This window comes from Tamandua tetradactyla, chromosome 5, assembly GCF_023851605.1.
Source record: "Tamandua tetradactyla isolate mTamTet1 chromosome 5, mTamTet1.pri, whole genome shotgun sequence".
NCBI classification, from domain to species: domain Eukaryota; kingdom Metazoa; phylum Chordata; class Mammalia; order Pilosa; family Myrmecophagidae; genus Tamandua; species Tamandua tetradactyla.
Genome location: NC_135331.1, coordinates 85,296,068 through 85,320,678, shown reverse-complemented (window position 1 = coordinate 85,320,678; position 24,611 = coordinate 85,296,068). Strand labels below are relative to the sequence as shown.

Sequence of the window (24,611 nt, the reverse complement as noted above, 5' to 3'; positions counted from 1 at the left end):
CCCAGATGAGGTAGAATGTAAGGACTTTGATTTTTCTGCTGATTCCCTATTAGTTTCTTTTTGGGAACAACTCACCAATTAGCTGTTTAAGGATTTTCCTTAAGGCAAAGTACTGTCGGGGGAAATTGCTGAAGTTCTTTTCCAGCTCTATGGATACTGAAGTCACTTCCATGGTCTTCACCTTCTCACATCTAGGAGGGATAGGGGAAGAGATGGTAGGGTCACGGGGAAGCTGCAGTCAAGTGAGTATTAGATACTGTATCTACAGGAAGAAACTAATAAATTTCATCTTCCCACTTTCTCCCTCCTCCCTGATGACAAGCACTCACTCACTCTTTCTTTTAACAATCTATGGAGAGCCACATGGTCCCTCAACAACTTCTTACTTTGATAATGAGCCTTAAAACTTTCTAGGAGTATTTTTATTTCATGCAAATGGATAAAACACCCTCCTCCCTTCACCAACCCCTTCTTCTTTCTATCTTGTTTGGATACAATTCTACCCGATAGGACAGAATGGAATCTGTTTCTACATTATCATTCTCCTTACCAAGGAAGTCCCAATGATTTTCTCTCTAACTGGCTTCATGGGTAAAAGGAACCTTCTCCCATATCCTACCCAGACACTGCATGACTTTTCTGTCCTTACTTCTCCAACTCTTTACCACATTCCTAGTCTCTAAGCCAAGACCTAATTCACTGAAAAAGAGATACAGGAATCACTTACTTTTCCAGGGTACTTTTCACATCCTAGAGGGAAGGAGAAAAGAAAGCAATATTGGTCCTGGTATTCAAGGGTCCTAAAGGCAAAAGGTTCCCTCTCCCCCCGCAAAGGTTCTAGATCTACAAAACAGGCCCACGGCAAACTGAGGGTCATGATGCAAGGGGAAGGGCTCCAGAAGGAACAGAGTTCATCTCTCCCAACCTAATTACCACTTTCAATTTTGGTCATCATGAAGCTTAGTAAAGTGTGTCATCATATTTCATATGGTTTCTCATGTGTTTGTCTTTGCTCCTCAGTGACACTGGGAGCTCCCTGAGAGGGACTATGTCTACTCTTTACTCTGTCCCCCAAGTACCAACCACACAGCTCAGTCCCCTTAAGGATTAGTACAGACAATTCCAGACTGGTGGCATAGGAATGAATCACAATTTCCTGTTGTGGTTTAGTATCCCCCCTCTAGTATTAGTTAATACACATTAATAACTGTGTTCCAATCCCTGATTTGAGAATACTTGGGGTCCAGAAGACAAAGAAGACAAATCTCTGCCCCCCTAAGGATTTCCCAGTTTAATGTGGAAGGCAGACATACATGAAAGGACACAAGAATAAATACCAAGCAATACATAACATGTAAATGAATGTACAACAAAACCTCACTGATTCAAATACTGGTAATCTACTCTCTAAAATAAAAATGTTTCCTATAGTTTGCTAACATCATTCATCTATTTAAGAGAACAAATTATTTCAAACATTTTAGATACGATTTACATAACAATAGTATATTATTTACATAATTTCAAATATCCTTTAAATTATGTTTCTTTTTTTAGCATTAGGTAATTCAAATTCCAGGACTTAAATGTAATGGTAACTGCATTTACAATATTTTTAATGCATAGTTCTTCACTAATTCAGACTAGACTACCCTCCTTTCAAAATAGTGGATTTTTTCTTTGTTACAAATTAGCAACATTACTGCTAATAAAACATAAGAACACAGAAATGATTAGAAAGGAATGGGAGAAATCAGAGAAGACTTTCTGTAGAAAAGATCCTTGGACCATGTCTGGAAGAAAAAATGGGATTTAGGGTGGCAGAGCAAACGGGTGAGCATCCCAGGCTGAGAGAATCACAAGTGCAAAGCTATACTGAGCTCGACCTGAGGGACTATGCAGAGACAAAAGGTCGAACCTTAAGCATCTCGAAGCCCGACTGTAAGCACTTGCCCTCCACCTCAGCAGCCAAATGTGCCAGATCCCGGCGCTTGTCCCCTAGGTGAGCAGCATTTTCTCGGAGTCGCTGCAGAATTTCCTGTTCCTCTTCCTCCAGTCGTGTAAGCAACATCTGCTGCTCTTCATCCAGCCGTCTATGAAGCTCCTCAAACTCTTTTAAGATCTGCTGTCGGCGACTTTCCACTAGTCTCTAAGAAAACAGGAAGTATGTTATGTCATCAGGGTGTCAGTGGGGCATAAAAGAGCCACCACTTGTATTTGAACTAACACAAACTTTTAACATCATTGGAATTAGTTTAATAGGACATTCATTTTCCTTTCTTTTGTCATTTCCTTCTGTAAAGAATGGCTCGACTCCTCTTGTCACCTCCCTTCCTAACTGATGATTTAACAGTGAAGGCCATTAAAGAGATTACTAAGAGATTTAACTCCTAGAAAAATTTTTATTTATTGTTTTAATAGACTGCATTCAAGGCATCAATATCTACTATACAGAGATTTCAGAAACAGCTAACTCTGCTATCGCCCAACTGTAAAGTTCTAGCTAAAGCAATTTGTTAAGAAAAGGACAGTACAAATATTGAAGAGATAAGATTGTCATAATTTATATATTTCAGATAGACAGATAAAAACCACAGATCCAGTTGGAAAAGTGTGAGAATTAATAAGAGTTTAGTAATGGGTTGTTACAAAATATATTTCAGGGTTGGATCTGTTAATTTCAAGTTACTTCAGAAAATTGGCAGCTCCAAGCCAGAAACAGATTCTGGAAGTTTGCTGATAAATTGGCTGCTTGAAATTTGAAGCATACTTTCTCTAAGCCAGCACGTAAGACTTAAACCTATAAGTTCCAGAAATTCCATAACATAGAACCCAAACACCAGTCCTAACACTTTCTGAGGTTTAATCTATCATCACATCCTTCCTTCTATGCCTCCAGTGTTAGAAGAAGTGATTTTCCCAAACTTTATGTGACTGATGAGGAGGAATCAATTTAAGAAGGAAACAAAGTGAGCAGACTGGGATCTAGAAGGAGGAAGTAGATAAGAACTGAAAGCCAGGGCTGGGGTTAAGAGAGGTAGGGAAAGCCAGGGCAGGGCTTTACAAAGCTAGTTCCCAGCTGAGGCTGACTACCCCATTTGAGAGCCACTTGCGGCTTTCTTCTCCACTGCTGCTTTCATAGGCATACTTTGGAACAGATATGCTCTTACAATGTGTGCCCAGAAAGTAAAACATAGCCCGTTTTTTTTTGTTTTGCTTTAGAGGTGATATGTGGGTAGAAGTTTAGGATTTATAATCATGGTAAATAGGAAGCAAAAAGACTGTCTAAAACCATCACTCCTTCCTCTTTTTCACTCTATTATTTGTAAGGTGGTGGTTTTTAATGAGGGTGTTGCTTCCCCCTAGGGATGTTATGGAAATGGGGGGCATGATTTTATTGTTATGTTGGGGGTACTTCAGCAAGGATGTAATATGTGAGACAATCCCATGTGATGAACTACACCATTTTCTACTAGATATTGAAAAAACGTAAACCTGGATTTGGATGCCACTTTACATATAAAATGGTAATTATTACACGGTTTTAATATATAGGCATACCTCATTTTATTGAGCTTTGATTTATTGCACTTTGCAGACACTGCATTTTTTACAGACTGAAGGTTTATGGCAATCCTGCAATAAGCAAGTTTATCAGTGCCATTTTTCTAATAGGATGTTTCTATGTCACATTTCAGTAATTCTTGCAATATTTCAAACATTTTCATTATTATATTTGTTATGGTGATCTGATTTTTGATGTTACTACTGTAATTACTTGGGGGCATCACAAACCATGCCCATATAAGATGGCGAACTTAATAAAAGTCGTGTGTGTTTTGACTGTTCTACTAGCCATTCCCAGTTCTCTCCCTCTTCCCAAACCTCCCTATTCCTTGAGACCCAGCAATATTGGAGCTAGGTCAAACAATAACCCTACAATGACCTCTAAGTGTTCAAGTGATAGGAATAGTTGCATGTCTCTCACTTTAAATCAAACACTAGAAATGATTAAGCTTAGTGAAGAAGGTATAGTTGAAAGCCAAGAAAGGCCAAAAGCTAGGCCTCTTGTGCCAAATAGTTACGTTGTATATGCAAAGAAAAAGTTCTTGAAGGAAATTAAAAGTGCTACTCTACTTTTTAAGAAAGTGAAACAATCTTACTGCTAATATGGAGAAAGTTTTAGTGGTCTGGATAGGAGATCAAACCAGCCACAACGCTACCTTATGCCAAAACCTAATTCTGAACAAGGTCTTAACTTTTTTCAGTTCTATGAAGGCTGAGAGAGGTAAGGAAACTGCAGAAGTTGGAAGTTAGTAGAAGTTGGTCCCTGAGGTTTAACATAAAACATGAAAATGTAAGGTGAAGCTGCCAAGTGCTGATGCAGCAGATGCAGCAAGTTATCCAGATTATCTAGCTAAGATCAGTGATGAAGGAGGTTACACTAAAAAACAGATATTCAATGTAGCTGAAACAGCTCTCTATTGGAAGAAGATGTCACTAGGACTTTCCTAGCAAGAAAGGAAAAATCAATGCCGGCTTAAAAGGGCAGACTGATCCTCTTTTTAGGGACTAATGCAGTTGGTGACTTGAAGTTGAAGCCAATGCTCATTTATCATTCTGAAAATCCTAGCGCTCTTAAGAATTATGCTAAATTTACTGTGCCTGTGCTCTACAAATGGAATAACAAAGCCTGGATGACAGTACATCTGTTTATAACATGTTTTACTTAATATTTGAAGCCCACTGTCTAAAAAAATAAAAGATTCCTTTTAAACTATTACTGTTCATTGACAATGTATCTGGTCACCCAAGAGTTCTGATGGAGATGCACAATATGTACAATGAGATGAATGTTGTTTTTATACCTAAACCACATCCATTCTGCGCCCATAGATCAAGGAGTAATTTTGACTTTTGAGTCTTATTATTTAAGAAATAGATCCTGTAAGTCTATTTGTCAAAGACAGTGATTCCTTTGATGAATCTGGGCAAAGTCAATCGAAAACTTTCTGGTAAGGAGTCACCATTTTAGATGCCAGTAAGAACATTTGTGAATCATGGGATGGGTCAAAATATTAACATGAATAGGAACTTAGAAGAAGTTGATTCCAACCCTCACAGATGACTTTGAGGGGTTTAAGACTTCAGTGCAGGAAGTAACTGCAGATATGGTGGAAACAGCAAGAGAACTAGAATTAGAAGTGGAGCCTGAAGATGTGACTTGAATTGCTGTAATCTCATGATAAAACTTGAACGGATGAGGAGTTGCTTCTTATGGATGACCAAAGAAAGCGGTTTCTTGAGAAGGAATCTACTCCTGGTGAAGAAGCTGTGAACATAGTTGAAATGACAACAAAGGATTTAGAATATTACATAAACTTAGTTGATAAAACAGTGCAAGGTTTGAGAGGATTGACTCTAAGTTTGAAAGAAGTTCTACTGTGGATTAAATGCTATCAGACAGCATTGCAAGCTACAGAGAAATCTTTCATGAAAGGAAGAGTCAATCAATGCAGCAAACTTCCTTGTCTTATTTTATGATATTGCCACAGCTACCCCAACTTTCAGCAACCACCACCCTGATTTACTCAGTAGCCAGCATCGAGTTAAGACCCTCTACTAGCAAAAAGATTGTGATTTGCTGAAGACTCAGATGATGGCTTTATTTTTTTAGCAATAAAGTATTTTTAATTAAGGTATGTGCATTGTCTTTTAGACATAATGCCATTGCACATGTAACAGACTACAATATAGTGTAAACATAACTTCTGTTTGCACTGAGAAACCAAAAAATTCATGTGACTGGCTTTATAGCAGTATTAATTTACTGCAGTGGTCTGGAATCAAACCTGCAATATATCTGAGGTATGTCTGACATTGAATCTTTCAGGAATGGCAACTACTGATAAAACACAATGACTTTGTTTCTCTTAGACCTTTACCAAAAATTATCATTTTGAAAAATGATGTCATTAAGAGTTAAGCTGATTCTTGGGTTTGAGTAAACATTACTCCAAATCTGCATCAGAATGAATTTATTTTTGTTGCATTGTTGATAACTTTACATACAGGAGCAAGCATATAATCACACTGTAGTATCTTCCAGATTATTCATGCCCAAGTAATTACATACACATTTTTTTTCCCCTTGGGCAGGCACTGGGAATCGAACCCAGGTCTCCGGCATGGCAGGTGAGAACTCTTCCTGCTGAGCCACCATGGCCCACCCTACACAAACATTTTATTATAAATTATTTCCTTTTACTTCTTCTATTCTATTCTCCTATATCCTATTATAGGAAGCCAGTCTTTTAAAAATTATTGAGGGATCAACAGGGCAACATAGATAGCTACTGAAAACCTTTCTCCAGAGATACAGAGATTAAAAAGGACAATTCTTACTTGTTAAGAACTCTGGAGAAAGGTAAAGAGTGGAGAAGGATCCCACAAATGCTGACTTGAAGAAAGAGAAAAATACCAGGTTGGAAACTTCTGTCCCAGACTGGCCAGTCGTCTCCACTCCCCCGTCACTTAGTCCCACAAAGCTCGGAAACAGAGTCAGCAGCTGGGATCCCCCCCACCTCCCACTGGGGACACAGATTATAAAATCTCTCACAGAAATGAGACAGATCCCCCCATACATCTAGACACAGAGACCCAAGCCCACAGGAACCCATGGCAGGACTCAAAGTGGTAGAGGGCGCAGAATACAAAAGGATAGCAAGAAAGAGCTTCCAAATGGAGGATTACAGAGGGAACCGCAAAATCTTCCTTAAAAAACAGCAAGTAGCCAGGCAGAAACTGTACAAATCAACTATTTGTGGACCTGGGGTGGAAGGGAGGACATTTCAAGGCCCAGGTCAATAAGAGACGAAGAGTCTGAGAAAATGTGGACAGAGACTGTAATTCCAGCTGAGGATCTTGGTATCCATCCCCAACCCTTGAGGGAAATAGCAGTGGGATCCTTGCTTAGGGGATGGCTGCAACTGGGGTGGCTGAGGGAGTCCTTGCCGCAAGTTCAGAGGGGCACACAGCCTCAAACTGAGCCAGATTTTGGCTGGTGAAGTGAGGACAGAGGAACCTGGCAATTTTAGCCCCACCTGGTCAGATGCTATAGGGCTCCTAGAGGTAAATGAGTTCTGAGGATGACTAAGTCACTGAAGAGTGCCATCTTCTGGGCAGGCTAGAAAGCGTAAGGGAAAATTACAGGGCTTTTCAGAACTTCTCCAGAACCTATCTCAGGCATAATAAAGTTGGTCTGCACCCTAGATATGGGTACCAGGCTCTGTTTAGGCTACGAAATACTGATGACCCAACTGTCAAAGCCATGCCCTAATACAAACCCAGGCAACAAGTAAATGTTAGACAACAGAGAGAAACTGACTGTCGAAATAGACCCATCAGGGTAAGCAGATGACCAGATAACAGCAAAATATCATAAGGCACACAACAACTCAAGAAGAAATGGGACAAAGGAACAAATCAAAAAGTTGGAGGAGATACAGAATCTGAAACTAATGAAAGATGCTCAAATAAATCTCTTGCATCAACTCAAAGAAATGAAGGAAAATGTGAATAAAGAGATAAAGGATATTAAGAAGACACTAGAGCACAAAGAAGAATTTGAAAGAATACATAGAAAAACAGCAATAATAATATCAGGAAAAATAGACTTTAATTGCAAAAATTTTATGAGGTAAAAAAGGACACTAAATCTTAATATAAGGGGCCATTCACCAAGAAGAAATAACATTATGGAAATAGAAATAAAAGACCCTGTAGATGAAATTAAAAATATTCTGGAGACACACAACAGCCTATTTGAAGAAGCAGAAGAAAGAATTAGCAAGCCAGAAGACAGAGCAACTGAATTTGAACAGACAAAAGAACAAATGGAAGAAAAAATTTGAGCTGAGTCTCAGGGTAATGACTGACAATATAAAGCATAATAAAGGAGTTCCGGGTCAAGATGGCAGCTTAACAACGTGCGCATTTTAGTTCGTCCTCCAGAACAACTGCTAAATAACCAGAAACAGTACAGAACAGCTCCTGGGGCCACGTCAGTAACCAGACACACAGCATACCCCAGTCTGGACCAGCTGGACCGGCTGCGAGCACCCCCCAAAACCGTGAGTTCTCAAAGCTGTGGCGGCAAGCGCCCCTCCCCCACAGGCTGCTTCCCAGAGGGGAAAGGAAAGGACTTTACCAGCAGCAGTGACTGAGCACAATCAAACGCCAATTGTGGAACTAATTAACAAATTCTGACTACTAAAAATAGGTCCCCAGCTTAGGTGAACCCGATCAAAGTGGAGGTTGCTCATTTTTGCCCCGGCACCAAGGGGGCAGGACTGACAGAAACAGGGGGAAAAAAAAGAAGGAAACAGGTTTTTGTGGCTGTGTCTCTACAAAGGCTTGACTGCCACTGGATACAGCGGCAGGACTTTTCAGGCTGCAACTGCCCCAGGCATAGGCAGAAGTGAGCTCTTTTGGGGGCTTATCTGGAGACTGTGCCTTCCCCAGGGGAGGGGTGAAGGCCCACCCAGGTGGAATCCCTCCATCGAGGAATTCAGACACCAGTGCTTGGTAATTTGAAGCCATTAAAACCAGCCTACAACCTCTCCTCTGTCTCCAACAAACCCCCAGCCAAAGTTAAAGGTACCACATCATCTTATGCTGGTGGGACCTGCAGTCAGACAAGCGCCACATACTGGGCAGGATAAGAAAAACAGAGTCCAGAGACTTCACAGGAAAGTCTTTCAACCTGCTGGGTCTCATCCTCAGGGAAAACCAACGCAGGTGACTCTTCCCTCCTGATAGGAGGCCAGTTTGGTCTGCGAAAATCTGGCTGGGGTCTATAATATCTAAGCAGACCCTCCTAAGTGTGTGGGGGGGAAAGGTACCACACAAGCAGGGCAAGAAACAAGAAAACAAGGACTGAAAAATTCTCCTCTGTTAAATAAAACCTAAGCTAAAGGTTCAGATAAAGCTGAACAGAATGTCAAAGAACAGATAGACAACAAATTCATCCAGCAAGAAAACCCTAGATAAAAGTGAAAGCAATCTCCAGAATAAACTAATTAAGGTAATTAAATGCCTAGATGCCAGCAAAAAATAACAAATCACACTAAGGAAATTGAAGATATGGCCCAGTCAAAGGAACAAACCAACAATTCAAATGACATACAGGAGCTGAAACAATTAATTCAGAATATACGAACAGACATGGAAAACCTCATCAAAAACCAAATCAATGAATTGAGGAAGGATATAAAAAAGGCAAGGAAGGAACAAAAAAAAGAAACTGAAAGTCTGAAAAAAACAAATCACAGAACTTATGGGAATGAAAGACACAGTAGAAGAGATGAAAAAAAAAAACAATGGAAACCTACAATGGTAGATTTCGAGAGGCAGAACATAGGATTAATGAACCGGAGGACAGAACATCTGAAATCCAACAAGAAACAGAAACTATAGGAAAAAAAATGGAAAAATATGAGCAGGGACTCAGGGAATTGAAAGACAATATGAAGTGCATGAATATACGTGTTGTGGGTGTCCCAGAAGAAGAAGAGAAGGGAAAAGGAGGAGAAAAACTAATGGAGGAAATTATCACTGAAAATTTCCCAACTCATATGAAAGACTTAAAATTACAGATCCAAGAAGTGCAGCGTACCCCAAAGAGAACAGATCCAAATAGACATACTCCAAGACATTTAATAATCAGAATGTCCAAGGTCAAAGAGAAAGAGAGGATCTTGAAAGCAGCAAGAGAAAAGCAATCCATCACATACAAGGGAAGCCCAATAAGACTATGTGCAGATCTCTCAGCAGAAACCATGGAGGCGAGAAGACAGTGGGATAATATATTTAAATTATTAAAAGAGAAAAATTGCCAACCAAGAATTCTATATCCAGCAAAATTGTCCTTCAAAAATGAGGGAGAAATGAAAACATTTTCAGACAAAAAATCACTGGGAGAATTTGTGACCAAGAGACCAGCTCTGCAAGAAATACTAAAGGGAACGCTAGAGACAGATACGAAGACAGAAGAGAGAGGTGTGGAGAAGAGTTTAGAAAGGAAGACTATGAGTAAAGGTAAAAGGAAGGAAAATCAGATATGACATATAAAATCCAGAAGGCAAAACAGTAGAAGAAAGTACTACCCATACAGTATTAACACTGAATGTTAATGGATTAAACTCTCCAATCAAAAGACATAGTCTGGCAGAATGGTTTAAAAAACAGGACCCATGTATATGCTGTCTCTACTCAAAGGTCACAAGGCCAAGGACATAAATGGACTTTTACATGTTTATAGCAGCATTATTAACAATTACCAAGTGATGGAAACAGCCAAAATGTCCATCAACAGAGCGTTGACTAAACAAACTGTGACATTTACATAAGATGGAATATTATGCAGCTGTAAGACAGAATAAAGTTATGAAGTATGTAACAACATGAATGGACCTTAAGGACATTATGCTGAGTGTGATTAGCCAGAAACAAAAGGACAAATACTGTATGGTCTCACTGACATGAACTGACGTTAGTGAATAAACTTAGAATATTTCCTTGGTAACAGAGACCATCAGGAGATAGAAATAGGGTGAGATATTGGGTGATTGGAGCTGAAGGGATACAGATTGTGCAACAGGACTGAATATAAAATCTCAGATATGGACAGCACAATACTACCTAACAGCAATGTAATTATGTTAAAACACTGAATGAACCTGCATGTGAGAATGATAGAGGGAGGAGGACTGGGGACATAAATGAAATCAGAAAGAAAGATAGATGGTAAAGATCGAGATGGTATAATCTAGGAATGCCTAGAGTGTATAATAATAGTGAAATGTACAATGTACAAATTTAAGAAATGTTTTTGCCTGAGGAAGAACAAAGGAATGTCATTATTGCAGGGTGTTGAAAATAGATGATAATTAATACTTTAAAATGTCACCTTATGTGTGAGACTAAAGCAAAAAATGTTTATTTGTTACAAAATTTATATTTTGACTAGAGCATTTCCTAATATAACTCATGTAGACAGTTGGAGTGAATGTCATAAGTACTTGGAATCTCAGGTAGCATATGAGATTTTGTTGGTTTGTCCAGAGTGATGCCCTGATGAATCCCAGAGTGATTTGATTAGTGACTGGAAAAGTATTTGCAAGCCCCCTTCGGGGAATGGTGAGAGTGGGGAGAAATTCAACTTCCCCAAGTTGAATTCTTGATATTCTCACAAACAGTGTGGACAACCAAAGCTATAGGCTGAGCCCCCAGGCTTGGGGTTTGTTCATATGAAACTTAACCCCACAAAGGATAGGTCAAGTCTACTTAAAATTTAGGCCTAAGAGTCACCCCCAGAGAGCCTCTTTTGTTGCTCAGATGTGGCCTCTCTCTCCAGTCAACACAACGAGCAGTCTCACCACCCTCCCCCTCTCTACGTGGGACATGACTCCCAGGGGTGTGGACCTTCCTGGCAACGTGGGACAGAGACTCAGCATCAAGGGACTGAGAAAAAACCCTAGAATGAGCTGAGAATTAACATCAAGGGATTGAGAGAACCTTCTCCACCAAAGGGGGAAGAGTGAAATGAGACTAAGTGTCAATGGCTGAGAGATTCCAAACAGAGTTGAGAGGTTATCCTGGAGGTTATTCTTATGCATTAAGTAGATATCACCTTGTTGTTCAAGATGTAGTGGAGAGGCTGGAGAGAACTGCCTGAAAATGTAGAGCTGTGTTCCAGTAGCCATGTTTCTTGATGATGATTGAACAATGATATAGCTTTCACAATGAGACTCTGCAAATGTGAAAACCTTGTGTCTGATGCTCCTTTTAGCTACTATATCAGCAGAAGAGTAGAACATATGGAATAAAAATAAATAATAGGGGGAACAAATGTTAAAATAAATTTAGTTTGAAATGCTAGTGGTAAATGAAAGCGAGGGGTAAGGGGTATGGTATGTATAATCTTTTTTTTCTCTGTTATCGTTTTATTTCTTTTTCTGTTGTCTTTTTATTTCTTTTTCTAAATTGATGCAAATGTTCTAAGAAATGATGAATATGCAACTATGTGATGATATTAAGAATTACCGATCGTATATGTAGAATGGAATGATCTCTTAATGTTTTGTTTGTTAATTTTTTTAATTAATAAAAAAAGTTAAAAAAAAAAAAAGCATAATAAACATATGCATCATGGTGTCCCAGAAGGAGAAGAGAAGAGAAAAGGGCTAGGAAGAATATTTGAAGAAGTAATGGCTAAAATTTTATTTATTTATTAAAAAAAATTTTTAATACCAAAAAACACCAAACAACCACAAACGTTAGTAACTTTTGATCATTCCGTTCTATATATATAATCAGTAATTCACAATATCATCACCATAGTTGCATTATTCATCATCATGATCATTTCTTGGAATATTTGCATCTATTCAGAAAAAGAAATAAAAAGACAACAGAAAAAAATTCATACATACCATACCCCTTACCCCTCCCTTTCACTGATCACTAACATTTCAATCTACTAAATTTATTTTAACATTTGTTCCCCTTATTATTTATTTATTTTTAATCCATATGTTTTACTCATCTGTCCATAAGGTAGATAAAAGAAGCATCAGACACAAGGTTTTCACAATCACACAGTCACACTGTGAAAGCTATATCATTATACAATCATCTTCAAGAAACATGGCTACTGGAACACAGTTCCACATTTTCAGGAAGTTCCCTCCAATGGCTAAAATTGTTCCAATCCTTATAAAAGACATCAATATAAAAATCCAAGAAGTCTAATGTATTCCAAACAGAATAAATTCATTAGACCAACTCCAAGATACATTCTGATCAGACTGTCAAATACTGAAGGACATTCTGAAAGCAGCAAGAGAAAAGCAATTCACCATATACAAGAGAAGTAAAAAAGACTAACTATTGATTTCTTATCAGAAACCATGGAGGTGAGAAGGCAGTGGCACAATGTATTTAAGATACTAAGAGAGAAAAATTGCAAGCAAGTAAGTCTCTAACTAGCAAAGTTGTCCTTCAAAAATGAGGTCAAGTTTAAAATATTCATAGATAAACAAAAGCTGAGAGAGTTCGTTAATAAGAGACTGTCCTTTTGAGAACTACTAAAGGGAGTTCTGCCAGCCGAAAAGAAAAGACAGGAGAGAGAGGTCTAGAGGAGGGTAAAGAATTGAAGATTATTAGTAAGGGTAACTGAAAGGATAAAAAGAGAGAAAAATAGATCTGACAAAAACCAAAGGATAGGATGGTTGAAGTAAAAAATACCTCTACAGTAATAACTAGGAATATTAATGAATTAAACTCCCCCACCAAAAGACAAAGATTAGCAGAATGGATTAAAAAATATGATTCATCTGTATGCTGTTTATAAGAGACTCATTTTAGACCCAAAGATGCAAATAGGTTGAAAGTGAAAAGATGGAAAAAGATATTCTATGCAGTAGTAATCAGAAAAAAACTGGGGTAGCTATACTAACATCATACAAAATAAACTTTAAATACAAAAACATTATGAATAAAGAAGGACACTATATATTACTAATGGGGCAATTCACCAAGAAGAAATAATGATCCTAAATATTTATCCATTTAATCAAGGTGTTCCAAATACAAACAAACACTGGCAAAATTGAAAGTAGTAATAGACTCTATGACTCTACCTTAATAGTGGGAGACTTCAACAGACCACTCTCTTCAAACATCTAAACAGAAGATCAATAAAGAAAAAGAACCTAAATATGGTAAATGAACTAGACCTAACAGACATTTATAGAACACAGCATCCCCAAATAGCAGGATATATATTTTTCTCAAGTGCTCATGGAATATTCTCCAGGATAGACCATATGCTAGGGCACAAAACAGGTCTTAATAAATTGTAAAATACTGAAATTATACAAAACATTTATTTGATCATAAGGGAATGAAGCAGGAAATCAATAATAAATGGAGAACTGGAAAATACATAAATATATGGAGGTTAAAAACACGCCCTTAAACAACCTGTGGATCAAAGAAGAAATTGCAAGAGAAATAAGTAAATATCTTGAGATGAATGAAAACAAGAACACGGCTTATCAAAACTTATGGGATACAGTGAAGGCAGTAGTGAGAGGGAAATAAAGCCTGAAACACCTACAGTAAAAAGGAAGAAAGAGCTAAAACCGACGACCTAACCGAATAACTGGAGAAAATGGGGAAAGAAGAGCAAACTAAGAAGGAAAGAAATAAAAAAGATTAGAGCAAAAATTAATGAAATGAAGGAAAAAACAAAAGAATCAATAAAATCAAAAGTTGGTTCTTTGAGAAGATAAATAAAATTAACAAACTCTTTGTCAGTGGACTGACAAAGCCAGAGAGAAGCTGCAAATAAAATCAGAAATGAGAGGGGTGCATTATCATGAATGCTGAAGAAATAACAAAGATCACAAGAGGTTATCAAGAATAACTAACTGTATGAATAACTAACCAAAAAGTGGATGGAAGTGAATGGATCCATTAAGTCTCTTAGCCTTCAAAACAGTATTAGGTAAGTGATTTGCAGAGCAATTGTTGAATTTTCTGTGAAAATGCTAGTTTTCACGCAAGAAATACATAAAAATGAATGGAGCCAGTGTGTCACTCAGTTCTCAAAACACATAAACAAGGAAACATATGAAATGGATAACCTCCTAGAAACATATGAACCTACACTGACCTGACAAGGAATAGAAGATGCTAACAAGCCAATCACAAGTAAAGTGACTGAATCAGTCATCAAAACCTACCAACAAAGAAAAGCCCAGGACTGGATGGCTTCACAGGCAAATTTTACCAAGCCTCCCAGGAAGAACTAATACCATTTCTCTCAAACACTTTCAAATAATTGAAGAAGAGGGAACACTACCTAACTCATTCTTGTGAAGCCAACATCACCCTAATATCAAAACTAGAAAAAGTAAAGAAAACTTCAGACCAATTTCTTTAATGAATATAGGTGCAAACATCGTCAACAAAATACTTGCAAATAGTATCCAATAGCATATTAAAAGAACTACACATCATGGCCAAGTGGGTTTTATTTCAGGTATGCAAGGGTGGTTCAACACAAGAAAATCAATTAATGTAATAACTCATATTAACAAATCAAAAAGGAAAAACCACATGATCATCTTTATTGATGCATAAAAGGCATTTGACATAATTCAGCATCTTTTATGCTAAAAACATTTATAAAGGGAGAAATGGAAGGAAACCTCCTCAACATGATAAAGGGCATATATGAAAAACCCACAGCTAACATTATACTCAACTGTGAGAGACTGAAAACTTTTCCTCTAAGTTGGGAACAAGACAAGGATATCCACTATCACCATTTTTAGTCAACACTGTGCTAGATGCTCTAGCTAGAGCAGTTAGGCAAGGCAAAAAAAACAGGCATCCAAATTGGAAAGGAAGAAATAGAAGTATCACTATTTGCAGATGCTACGAGCCTATATTTAGAAAATATTTAGGAAAAATGTTCTAAAATTTATCATGGGGATATACTGCACATCTATGTGATGATACTGTGAGCTAGTAATTGTATTCTTTGGATGGTCTGTATGGTGTATGAATTTATCTCAATAAAAATGCATTAAAAGTTTATTGAGGTAGATGGTTTTAAAATAATTTTCATTTCAGCACGGTAAACTACACATTATTTTTAAAAGGGGCATTGGGTCTGATTCTAGAGGTGGGAATAGGGAGAAACGTTCTCAATGGCAGCAGGGGAAAAGAGAATTCAAACAGTCACAAAAGGAATATTGATACTAGTTTTAGAGACTATTGAAATGATTATTTACCTTTAAAAAAAAAAGCAGCTATAGTCAAGCACTTAAAACGTCAATCCTTTCCATATCTCCCGTCTTCAACAGGAAGAAGAAAGTTAATGATGGGGAATAAGCTGTATTTCTACATGTTTTTAAGTTCTTCAGGAGTTTTCCAAAAGAACAAAGAACTTTTTGAACCTCTGCAACCAAAATTAATTCAAATTAAAAAAAATTCATGTTTGTTTTGTTGAAAATGTATAATGGACTAAGGTAATTATATTTGCTTTCAATTGAAATGTTGTTACTCATTTTTAAGTCATCATTTCTATGTGGGCTATGGCCAATAGTTAACAGGAAGACATCAACAGTACCATAGCTCTACCAGGGACAACTAATTGTGCGGGCGGGGGGGGGAGAACAACTGATAAGGGGTAGTTTTGATTTGATATTTGGCAAGACTGTGTTTGTGGGTTCTTTGCCTCTATGGACCAATGAAAACTGTCTAAAATTGAGAGTGCTGCTGATTGTACAACCAAATGAGGATACTGTAAGACATGGATTTTCATTTTGGACATCATGCATGACACCCAATACATGGAGGTAAATGAAGGGTACGATGACCGAGAAGCAGAATGGAGAACTGTGATACATTTATATGATGGAACAGGATACAGCTACAAAGAGGAAAAATGTTGAGAGGCATGCAACAAAATGAAATAAACTTGGGAACAATGTGTTGTGCAAAATAAGCCAAAAACTTGGGGAAAATGTGCTATGCAAAATAAGTCAGAAACAAACAAATCTGCTAAGGTCTTTTTCATAAAATACTTATAAGAAGTATAAGTATTGAAATACTAGCAGTCAATGAAAGGAATGGTAAGGGGTATGACATGTATGAGTTTTTTCTTTTTTCTTTCTTTTGCTGGAAAGATGCAAATATTCAAAAAAATTTATCATGGTGATGAATACACAACTATGTGATGATACTGTGAACCACTGATTGTAACCATGTCAAGAATGTTTGTATGTCAACAATATTTATATATATTTGTTCATTGTTTATAATAAAAATATAGAAAAAATACAATGGCTTAAAAAGTGATGGAATTATGTAGTATGTATGTTGTGGTAATAAACATTTTTTAAAAGGAAAAAAAAAAAAGAAAATGGGAGCCTAGATTGTAAACTCTTATAGCAGCTATACTTAGTATGAAGCTGTAAGTATATTTCTAGATTCTGAGACACTGAGCTATATGTCTATCAGCAGGTATTTCCCTGTAACTTTGAGTAACTCTGTGATACCTAAGACCCTGAAATGGAATGCTGCAGACCTGAAAGTTAGCATAGCTATACACAGTGACCATTAAAGTAACTAAAAAAGAGATCAGGCCTAAATTTGACTTTAAAATGAAGCCAACCTAGCTGGGTCTAAGGTAAATTAGAATGAAGGGTAAAGGATATGTACCTACTGTATGAGACCAAAGGCAGAGAGGTTTCTTATATCTAGAACCTAAACTTTCTGTAACATATAATCTAAATCAACCTGTCTGGATAACTTACTTAAACAACTCAAACTCCTGCAGTCCAGAACAGGAATGAGGTGTCTTAATTCTGTATAGCTTAATGTAATAACCAATACATCTCAGACTATGGTGGGCCGATAATTGAAAAGTATTTGTAGAGTCCTTTGAGGGTCTGATGGAAAAAAATTGGAACTATTAAACTTTCCCATCTGAGAAACCCTGGATACCTTCTCAACTATTGAGGACTCCCAAGAAAATAGGTCAGTCCCTTGATTTTGAGGTTTGACCTTATGAAACTTATTTCTGTGGTGAAGCTAAAACTACTTTAACGAGACCTAAGAGTTGCTTCCAGGAAACCTCTTTTGTTGCTCAGATGTGGCCTCTCTCTTTCTCTCTCTCTAAGCCCAATTCTACTAGGAAAATCATTATCCTCTCCCCTACATGGGACATGAGTGAAAGTCTCCCTGAAAATGTAGGGCATAATTCCCAGAGATGAGTCTGGTCCTGGCAATGTGGGATTGACAATGCTCTCTGGACCAAAAGGGGGAAAAGAAGCATAATAAAATAAGGCTTCAGTGGCTAAGAGAAATCAAATAGTGTTGAGAGCCTCTTTGGGAGGCTATGCTTATGCAAGATTCGGTTAGATAGTGCTAATTGCCATGGTTTGCTAACTCCCAACCAACATCACTCCTTTTAACTCTTAAGAACACATAGGGCTTGAACTGAGACTCTACAAAAGTTTCATGCACTAAGTTTGCTTTCCTGGCACCTATAATTTCCAGAGGGTTGCTAGGTTCAATAAATCCTGAAACCCAGAGGGATCAGCCTCTCCAAGATTATCAACTAATTACATTTCCTCATCCTTTAGAGTCGATAGCCCTTCTCAACATGAAAACGTCAGAACAGGCATTGCCTAAAGATCCCTTTAGACTGGGAGAAGCACCAAAGGACAAGGAGGAATTATAACAGAGAAAACAGGATTTAACAAATGAGTATGACGGCTGAATCACTATACTGATATTTCTTCTAGTCTCCAGTGTTTTGGAGTAACTGGAAGGAAAAACCGGAAATAGTAGAATGGTAATGCATGACAAACTCTGAAGTCTGTTCTGTAACTACTTGTTAAAGTATACTTTGAAAATTATTGCTTTTTCTTTCTTTTCTCTGTATATATATCTCACAATAAAAAAACATTTTTTAAAAATCATCATTTCTTTTCTTTTTTTTTGCTTGGGCAGGCACTGGGAATCGAACTCAGGTCTGTGGCATGGCAGGCGAGAACTCTACCTGCTGAGCCAATGTGGCCCCCCATTTCTAATATTTTAAAATCTGTGTTTAACTTCTGGTGTTCCTAAATTACAACTCCAAAAAACTTATTATTTTCCGTAAGCTTTTATTTAGGTCAAATATTTATGTTGTATAAATATAAACTTGCAAATGTGCTTTTTATGACATTATTTCATTATCTATTTTCTCCACTTTACTATAAACTCAAGGAGGGCAGGTGTATTAGTTTGTTAAGCTGCCAGGATGCAATAAACCAGAAATGAAATAGCTGTTAAAAAGGGCATTTAATAAGCTACAAGGTCACAGTTCTAAGGAAGTCAAAGTGCCCAGATTAAGGCACCGACAAGAGGTTACTCTCATTCAAGAAAGGCTGATGGCTTTTCTGAACACCTCTGTCAGCCAGGAGGGCACACGGCTGGCATCTGCTGGTCCCTTGTTCCTGGGCTCCATTGCTTTCAACCTCTGTTCCTGTGGGAGCTTCCTCACTTTGCTTCTCTGGGGCTGGTTTTCATCTCTTGGTTTCCCTTGGCTCTTTGCAGGTTCTGGCTATTTCTGTGAGTCCTTGCTTAGCACCTGGACTATTTCTGTCTCAATCTCCAAACATCTACATTGGCTCTTTTCTCTGTCGGCTGTGAAGCAACCACGCTCAGTGTCCATATCTGTTCTAAGGTTTCTTCAAAATGTTTCTCCTTTTAAAAGACTCCAGTAACATATCAAGACAGAGTCGCATCACCATCTAATCAAAAATGGGCAGAGTCGCATCACCATCTAATCAAAAGGTGACACCTACAATAGGGCATGCCACAGCTCCACAGAAATAATCTAATCAAAAGTTTCCACCCACCAGTACTGAATCAGGATTTAAAGAAGTGGCTGCTCCCACAAGATTGGGTCAGGATTAAAACATGGCTTTTCTGGGGTATGTAGCATTTTAAAACTGGCATATTCTATCCTCTGGCCCCCAAAGACATGTTTCTTCCATATACAAAATATATTAACTCCATCACAATATCCAAAGCCTTAAACCATTTTAGGAACAATAAAAATACCATACAATATAAAAAAACAGTACAAAAATCTCATCAAAGTCAGTTACAGGCATGGTCTGTTCTACGGCAAAAATTTCTACTCTGGTTGTGGACCTGCGAAACTCAGTACAAGTTATCTGCTGCCAATATACAAAGGAGAGACAGTCATAGGATACATATTTCCATTGCCATAGGGAAAAATCTAAAGGTAAACAGGGGACACTGGACTTAAACAGTTTCGAAAACCTGCAGGGTAAATTCCATTAGATTTCAAAGTCTGAAAGTCATTTATTCTCAGGGCTTTAGCAAGTAGCAGTCCACTCTTTCCAAGGGCCTATGCAGCAGCCTTGCTCTCTCTCCAAATGCTGGGTGAGCTGCAACATAAAGCACATTGGGGGAAATCACCTTTTACTTGGCTCCACCTTCTCCAAGCTTCAGGGCAGCACCTGGGATCTCTGCCATCTCCTGGGCACACGCTCAATGCCACAAAAACAATGGGGTGGCAGCTTGACTCCCCTCAATCTCTGGTTTATGAGCCCCACCTTCTCCAATGCCTGGGGTGGCACAACTCCTCCTGAGCAACAAAGTGGAAGGCACACCCTCTGCTTCCTGGGCAAACTTACCCTCTCCACATGTATGGATGGGTCTGTTCTTCTGGCCCGAGATATCCTGGCTCCAGACCTGAACTTTCGTGGTGCTGCCTCTGCAGTAGTTTTTACCTCTATTTGTCCCTTTTCTGCCCCTTTTAGTACAGATTGGCAATGATTCCATTTATACAAACCCCACAACACTCTTGTTGGTTTTCTATGTAATATGCAGGGATCGTAACCATCAGACAACAGGACTTTTCACAAGTCCTTTTTAGATAACTCTATTTCCAATCCTTGCTTTTCCTGAAATGGCTGACTGGTTCCACGTTCTGTTAAATCCTCATATGGGGCACTATTCACTGGGGTCTCACTTTCTGGAAGCTCAGAATTTTTGACTATCAATTTCTGTTTCCTTTGTATCCAAGAGTTCAGTTCTCAACTTACCTCTTTCCTTTTATATTTTATTATAAGCTGCAAGGAGCAGCCAGACTGTATTTTCAACATTTAGTCTGGAAATTTCTTCTGCTAAATATCAAAGTTCATTACTCTCAAATTCTGCCTTCCATCAACAAGGAATACCTTCCTTCTAGTTTTCAATGGCACAATTCCTCATTTCTGTCTACAGCCTTATCAGAGGTATCTTCAGAGCCCACCTTTCTACCAACAGTTTCTTCAGAACCTTTCAGGCCTTCTCTAGCAAGATCCTCACAACTCTTCCAAAATCTTCCCTTTATCCATTTAAAAAGCTGTCCCAACATGTTTGGTATTTACAAAGCATAGCAGCACTCTACTTCTCTGGTACCAAAATCTGTATCAGTCTGTTAAACTGCTGGAGTGCAATATACCAGAAATGGCAAGGCTTTTAAAAAAGGAATTTAATAAGTTACAAGTTTACAGTTCTAAGGAAGTCAAAATGCCCAAATTTAGGCACCAACAAGAGGTTACCCTCACTCAAGAAAGGTTGATGGCTTTTTTGAACGCTTCTATCAGCTGGGAAGGCACGTGGCTGGCATCTGCAGGCCTCTTGCTCCTGGGATCTGTGTCTTTCAGTTTTTGTTCCTGTAGGGGTTTTCTCACTTTGCTTCTCTGGGGCTGGCTTTCATCTCTTGGCTTCCCTTGGCTCTCTCCAGGTTCTGACTATTTCTGTGAGTCTTTAGCTTAGCACCTGGGCTATTTCTGTCTCAATCCTAAACGTCTATGTCGGCTCTCTTCACTGTCAGCTGTGAAGCGAGTGCCCTCCAAGCATCTGTATATGCCCTGAGGTTTCTTTAAAATGTTTCCCCTTTTAAAAGACACCAGTAAACTAATCAAGACCCACCTAGAATGGGCAACAGCACACCTCCTTGGAGATAATCTAATCAAAAGTTTCACATCTACAATATTGGATTAGGATTAAAACATGGCTTTTCTGGGGTACATAATACTTTCAAACCAGCACACAGGGGCTGGATTTTTGTTCATAATTGTATCCTCAGAGCCAAGAAAGGGATTAGCTTGTACTGGGAGCTTAATAAACATTTATTCACACAGAACTAGCATCCATAGTTTTGCCACCTACTGGCTCTACAATTTTTGACTAGACACATCTTCAAGTTTCAGTTTCCTCCTGTGTAAAGTGGGGCTAAAAGTACCTACTTTAAAGGGCATTTAAGCTCACCCTCCCCAAAGCTGTCCTCCAGGAATGCCATCTTGTAGCTTTCCCATATGTTCCATTTGTCCCAAGTCTGGCCTGAACTCCCTGGGATTTAATACAACCCTGTAAAAATTTAGGATGTCATGAACACCCAATGAACTAATTCACAGGACTCAATAATTATTGCAGATTCCAAAATACCATGCTACAAACTTCAATATGATAATACTATGAAGGAGATGCAAAATTGTATGAAAATTAAGAATGTTAAGAAAGTTAATTTCTGACGGACCAAGACAGACCGTAAGTAGCTTTCAACCTGAATCCTGAAGAATAGATAAGCTCCTACAGGTAGAGGATGGGGAAGGGAAGAACAGTCTAGGAATAAATCAACATCATTTGGAATACTTTACTTAAGTCAAAAGAATGTGGTCCTAATGTTGCTGGGCAGTTCTTCTGGGAGCCATTTGTCAGCAGCTTCTCCCTTCCTCCCCCATGAAGACGAAGTCTCCAGGCCCATCAGTTCCTCTAAGAAAACGTCTATTCCTGTACTCTCACTAAAGCCCCTCTCAATGCTTTACAAAAAAAAAAAAAAAGGATCTCAATGGGCAGGAACTCCCTCAATTTACCAGATGCAAGGTGTTCTGTCTGTCCTTTACCTCTTACATTCTCCCCCCTCAATACCTAAATCAAGACAAGTGATATAAGCACAATGTTTAGTGACAAGCCTAATAAAATGCCATTTTTTATTTTTTGAGAGAATACCATTTTTCTAATGAATCAGAACTGGTGGATTAAATAATCTATGGTTAATTCTCTGGTAGGCTAACACCCCAAATGGGACTGCCTGCCCTTACCTTGAGCTCACCAGGCTTCTTCTCCTCAGATGACTTGCAGCGGGTAATCTCTTGGAGCTTCTGCTCCAGTGGCTCCAGGCACTTCTGCAGCTTTTCCTAAGAGGGGAGGGAGAAGTGGCATTTGGGATTGGCTAGCACATCCTTCATTCAGAGGTTAACCCATGTTTGCTTATTGCCCACCTTACCACCTTTTGATACAACTCCCTTGTATCATTTGGGGCGTTAACTTCGTACTGGTCCCTCCTGCCAGTAGTCTGTCCCTTCACCTTCTCTGTGCACTCAACTTTTCTCTCACTGAATGTCACAGACACCCAACAGTCACCAATTTCATCACCTTTTCCAATCATGTCCATCTTCTTATTCACTCAGCTAACTGCCTATTATGGTTAAGGCAACCTTCTATACCCCAATATCTTTCTTTAACCTGCCTTTACATCCAAATTTACCCACAAATAAAATAAAATCTCGATTATTTTTACTATAAATTACCTTAAGTCTTGTTTCCAGGATTTTGTTATGTAATTGAGCAAAGTAAGTGATAAAATGCTAAGACAATAAAATCTCTATTCTCAATACCAATGGGAAAATCAGTGGTGTTCTGAGCAGGAGACAAAATGAAAAAACCAGATCCCTTTTCAGTTCTTTGTAAGTTAGATCTTCTCCATATAGTTTCATTCATTTATGAAAAAAAATGATATATTCCAAGATCACACATGCCAATATTCACCCATAAGAATTCAAGTCAAAGAAATTTGGGATTACTCCTCACTACTGCTCTTCTTCAGGCTTGAGGATAACTGAGCTGATCAGATGTATTGTGCACCCCTCCATATATAGTTCTAAGAGGATTAGAGTGAGGACCAGATGCAGTCTTCCCCTCAAATTGCTTATAATCCTCTACCCAGGGAGTCTCCCATCAATGGGTGCCCCCTCTTTCCCCAAGTTGGCATCACATGTCAGGTTTCCCACCTTGTACTCCTGTGTGGCGTCATCTAGTGGCACAACGGTGTGGGCACGATGGGTGTGAGAAATTGCACATATCAAACATACAGGCTCCTGATCCTCATAGCAGAAAAGGCTCAGGGCCTCATGGTGCTGGGGACAGAGGTTCTCATCCCGGATTTTTCGCTTGACGGCCTGGAGCTGCTTGGCGATTTCAACCATACTGCCTAGTTGTCGATTAGGCCGGAGACTGCGGTAGCGGGATGTCTTTCGACACACAGGACAAGGGAAGTCCCTCTCCAGGTCTTCCCACCAACGGGTGATGCAGGCTTTGCAGAAGTTGTGCCCACACTCAATGATGACAGGCTCCTTCAGGTACTCAAGGCACACAGAACAGCTTGCCTCCACCTGTAAGTTCTCCAGAGCTGCAGCTGTTGAGGCCGCAGAGGCCCCAGCTTCTAACAGACTTGTCTCTGCCATTATTTAACTTGGGAATGGGGAGGGGGCACAGAGAAAAGAAAAATATTAGTTGAAGGTTTAATTTTTTTGCATCCCTGGTCTGACATTTACCCCCACATTAAACCCTATCTCTAAGTTTAGTCCCATCTTAGTATTTCCCATCTTCTCTTCCTCTAGATTCAACTTTTATTTTGTTTCTCTATTTCCAAACTTGTGACTCCCAGCCATCAACCTAAATCTTTTTTTTTTTTTTTTTTTTACTATTTGCCAAACAGACTACTCCCCACCTCCCCCCAATCTTCTGTCTCTTACCTCTGCTTTCTCTTGTTAAAAACAAAGGCTTCTCCCAACCCAAGCAGTGTGTTCCTGATGCAGGCACATTCTACTTATATCTTAGAACCAGTAATTCCAGACCAATATATCCGTAGTTTGACATATTATTCTAACAGATGAGAAAGG

The 24,611-nt window shown here is 38.7% G+C and overlaps 1 protein-coding gene across 6 annotated transcripts in view; it reads right to left on the bottom strand.

The window, feature by feature from the left end:
- Positions 1-24,611, bottom strand: part of TRIM39 (tripartite motif containing 39) — a 30,651-nt gene that overhangs the window by 3,834 nt on the left and 2,206 nt on the right. For 4 of the 6 annotated variants that reach the window (XM_077161193.1, XM_077161197.1, XM_077161192.1 and 1 more), the window contains exons 2-7: positions 24,465-24,594; positions 23,721-24,180; positions 22,752-22,847; positions 1,919-2,149; positions 728-750; positions 76-191 (exon numbers count right to left, since the gene is read on the bottom strand). In XM_077161193.1, coding sequence (XP_077017308.1) covers positions 76-191; positions 728-750; positions 1,919-2,149; positions 22,752-22,847; positions 23,721-24,173 — 919 coding nt within the window. In that variant the 5' untranslated portion in view covers positions 24,174-24,180; positions 24,465-24,594. The remainder of the gene's footprint in view (positions 1-75; positions 192-727; positions 751-1,918; positions 2,150-22,751; positions 22,848-23,720; positions 24,181-24,464; positions 24,595-24,611) is intronic. The other 2 variants (XM_077161195.1, XM_077161194.1) reach the window with 1 other exon arrangement.